We start from the raw sequence: 4597 nt of genomic DNA, 5'->3' as shown, positions 1-4597 counted from the left end.
GGAAGAAAGCAATCCCATTACAATAATCAGAACAAATCTAAGATGCCTGGAAATGAATCTAATCAAAGAAGTCACAGACCTCTGCAAGGGAATCTATAAAATACTAAAATAACAACTTGAAAATGATACAAAAATCAGAAAGACAGCCCATGTTTCTGGATCAGAAAAATGTATATAATCAAAATGTCAATTTTACCTAAATTAATCTACACACTTAATGCAATCTCAATCAAATTGCCAGAGACATTTTTCACAGATTTAGAAAAAACATTCATAGAATTTGTCTGCAATCATGAAAGACCCCTTGGTGCCAAAGCAATTCTGCACAAAAAGAGTGGAGTAGACGGCATCTCTCTCCTTGACCCCAAAATATATTACAGAGCTGTGATAATCCTAACACCATGGTATTGACACAAAAACGGACTTTATTAGTCTGGATTTTACTTCCCCTTGTTTTTATGAAGAAATCTCTATTTCACATGAGGAATGACATAGTGACCACTAAAATAAAATTGAGCCTCTACCAAGAAACAACAAACACACAAAAAAATGAAGGATAGGGAGGTAGAAATAGAAGGATTACTGATAGGTATTCACTTTCCACCTCTACATTAAATGCACTCCTAATTTCCTTTATGTGTGTGTGTGTCAGTTTATTTTTTATTTAAGATCTATTTTTTTCTTTTTAATTTTTAAAATTTATTTTCTACATTAAATCACTGTGTATCATTAATGTTTAATTTTTGTCTGTCATCCAGCTTCATCCATTTCTGAGGAAAAGTTCATTTACACATAATACTGGATACAATATGCCCATGGGGAAAAAAAGAAACCATACAGCACAGTGTGGTATCTACAACTTAGTGAGGTTTCCTAAAGGGAATTTCACCAGTTGGCTGCTGGTTAAAGTAGGAGACTTTGTTTACAGAAACCCCAACAATAATGATTTGATAATCAATGAAGAAATGGTAAAATGGCATGTTAGTTTCAAAGAAATATGATGTCATTTCTACATTACATTTATACAGAGCTATTTGAATAGTCTTGAAGTGAAATTGTGTGATTGTAAGTCAGGATTAAATTAACCTTGTACATATTAACTCTGCACTATGCGATTTTGCTTTTATATATCTTACTCTATAAGTATAGCAAGTACAGGTTTATATAAACTGCCATTTTAAAATTTGGATATATTTGTTCAAAGAAGCAGACCAATGAATAAAATCAAGTTTACTAATTAATCAACAATTACTTAATGAGAGGAATGTGTTCTAAGAAATGAATCATTAGGCAATTTTTTCATTGTGTGAACATCATTGATTGCATTTATACAAATCTAAATGGTATTTCCTACTACAAACAAAAACCCTATGGTCTAGCTTATTACCTCATGGGATGGCTGTCACATGTATATCTTGTCATTGACTAAAATGTTTTATGTCTTTATAAAACACAAACTTTCATATATATGTATGAGTTAAAGACAATCATTCTATATATTCTGAAACTATCATTAATTGCCAGTCTTCATTATACTTCAGTATACTGCACACACAAGGAGATTACAGATTAAGAAACCCTTTACCTTTCTGTAGGTATCATACTCTTTTTCTTTTGTCATTTTGTATAACAGTCAGCCGTCAACATTTCTTGTACTAAGTATATCAAAACACTAACCATAATCTAAGTCAATTAGGTAAGACAAGTGATTTATAAACCAATCACACTTTGTCACACCTATTGTTTTCATATCTGAAAAGCAGGTCTTACCTGGACTCAGAAACTCAGAAGGGGGTTAAGTATAATTTATGATTCATAGCATGTGCTCATTATTTATCTGTTTGTTCATAATTTTAAAATCTAGCACCTACAATTTTTTGCTCAACCCACTATGAGACAAGGAATAAATATTCTCAGGAACATTTATCCTAAATTTGCCATGTAGGAACTTGCAGTAAAATGGTTTTGGATAAAGTGGTTAAATAAGAGAATAGAAAAACATAATGGGTAGTTCCAGTCATATATGAAATAAAGTAAGCAGGTCACTTGGTAATATTGGTGAGCAGTTTATAAACGTAAAGTAAAGCTAATCATAGATATTCCTGACTGGCTAATTGTGGCCTGGCTCTGTGGCCTGTTGATTAAGGCAACCAGATCTCACATGACTGATTGCAAAGTTTGAGTCCTGGACGCAATGGCAAAAGAAGACACTAGGGACATGTGCATGCATATCCCAATTCCTGAAAGGACAGATGAGTCAGAAGAATTACAGTGTGATCAACCATGCCCCATTGAAGGTGTTTCTCTCATCACAATCTTTCTGTCTTTGGTGAATGCATGCACCCTCTAGCAAAACAAATATTCTTCATGATATCAATAAGATGAAAGGTGGGGAAAAACGAATAATAAATTTTTTTTCAGATTATTTATTATTTGTGCTTTGTATATACTTTCAATCATATTGTTTGGCTTACAATGAGACCATTTCTATATGTGCACATTTCTCCCCAGACCCGTTGATCAAAATATCTTTAACAGATAACACCACACCTCCCCATCCGGTCAATGCTCTACCTCTGTATCCCTTCTCCAAATGTCCTTCGTTAGGCCCCACTCCGCCACATACACCTCGTCTGACATTCACACCCATCTCTTGTGTTAGTTCAACCATTAGTTAGTCAGTTTCAGTCATAAAATGGTTTTTAAGGACAAATTTTGCTCAGAGGTGGAGAGAAATACAGACCTCGCTTCAAATTAGCTGATAATGTACATAATGATGACTGATTTTCTTTTCTGCTCAGACTCCTGAATCTGTGTGTACCCGGGTGTACATAATGATGAATGATTCTCTTTTCTGCTCAGACTCCTGAATCTGTGTGTAGCCAGAGCTGTGGTCATGGATTCCAGAAAATTTACCAAAGAGGAAGACCTGATTGCTGCTTTATTTGTGTCTCTTGTACAGAGAGAGGCATTTCAAATCAAACTGGTATGAAATAATGATACACCAACTTATCATAAGTTCCTTTACTTTCTCAATAAAAAGAAAAATGATGACATTGGAAATGGAATGTAGAGCACCATTATTCTCAAGTTGCATGTTCATTCATAACTTCAATATACTTATAAACACAATTACTATCCTATTATGTGTCAGTCCATTTCTGGTTTTGCTCATCTTATTAGGCTCAGTTGTTAAACTGATTTCAGTGGACACTTTGATTTCCAATCCAGGGCTGGGTAAAACAGTATCAATCTTAGATTTCGTACTGAATTATTCTAAAGTCTACCCATAAAGTCAAAAATGTGTAATAATCAAGGCTTTCTGTGGATTCCTAAAAGGCTTAAAATTGACAGTTTTAAATCCAGATGACAAGCACAAAGGAAGTATATTAAATTATTATGAAAATAATTCATTCATTTTTAATGAAAAATATGCATCTCATTAATGACACAAAACTAATCAATATCTGAACCTTACACTTTGAAATATTATAATATACTAAGGAAAAGACACATCTAAAAATGAAAGATACAACATTCTAATAAATTTCACAATATGACACCTCTAAATATAGCTATTATACAAGATATAAATTCAAGAAATTATATACCAATAATGTGGTATTGACAGATATGAAATGTGGAATGACCATTAAATAACATTTCAATTTTCTAATATGTAAAGAATAATTATTAACTATGACTTGAGTTCTTCCACAAGTATTGTGTAATTTCAGTCCTCATAACACTATAAACAATTTGGGTTTAATCATTAACTAGAATATATAGATATGGGGTCAGCAGGGTGGCATAGTGGTTAAGGCAGCTGGGGCCCACACGGCCAACAGTGTCATTCAAAATCAGACTGGCAGATTAAAGAACATGCTGGGAATGTGAACATGCGTGCTCGGGATCTCAGGAGAGATGGAAGAGAAGGAATTGGGGCATGGTCATACTCCCTGGGGCAATTGCTGACTTTCCCTCTCTTTGTACATCTTATAGCAAAATTTTATTAAAAACAAAAATAAGTACATGTGTTTAGGTGATAAGCCATGAAAAAAATTACTTTTGGCTCTAATAAAAAATTTTCAACATCAAGTAAGTATGTAAAACAGCAAATAAAAATAAGGGAAGATAGAGTATAAGACTCAGAATAAAATTTATGTATGGGGACAAGCAGTTAGCGTAATGGCTATGTCGCTGGACTCCCATGTAGTCAACTGCAGTTCGAGTTCTGGACCCGGTGGCTTAGACTCTTGCTGGGTGCATTTGCGTGTGAACCGAAGATCCTGAGAGGAGAATGGAGGAGAAAGGATTGTGGCATGACCAGCCCCCTGGAGGGTGATTTCTCAGTCTCTGCCAGTCTTTCTGGTGAGCGCACAAGCTCTATAGCAAAAACCGCTCCAAAAAAAAATAATAATAAAAAAATAAAATTTATTTGTTTGTGTGGACCAAGCCTGTCTCAGATAAAAGCCGGGAGCATCTGTTGATTCTAGAAATAGAAACGGGTATTTAAAGAAAAAATTGTGATTTTCTTTCTTTAGCTTTTTATTGCCTCAGTATTAGTTTAAAAAAAAAAAAAAAAACTTTTGGGAAA

The 4597-nt window shown here is 33.9% G+C and overlaps 1 protein-coding gene across 1 annotated transcript in view; it reads left to right on the top strand.

Moving 5' to 3' along the window:
• The first annotated feature begins 809 nt into the window (after positions 1-809).
• Positions 810-4597, top strand: part of LOC102470690 (vomeronasal type-2 receptor 116-like) — a 6268-nt gene continuing 2480 nt past the window's right edge. Inside the window, 2 exon segments of the mRNA XM_027766404.1 lie at positions 810-997; positions 2865-2986. Of these exon segments, the coding sequence (XP_027622205.1) occupies positions 810-997; positions 2865-2986 (310 nt within the window).

The sequence above is a fragment of the Tupaia chinensis genome, unplaced genomic scaffold (genome assembly GCF_000334495.1).
Source record: "Tupaia chinensis unplaced genomic scaffold, TupChi_1.0 Scaffold143163_1, whole genome shotgun sequence".
Taxonomy (NCBI): domain Eukaryota; kingdom Metazoa; phylum Chordata; class Mammalia; order Scandentia; family Tupaiidae; genus Tupaia; species Tupaia belangeri.
The sequence above is the reverse complement of the archived record's forward strand: the minus strand, read 5'-3'. Positions and strand labels throughout refer to the sequence as shown.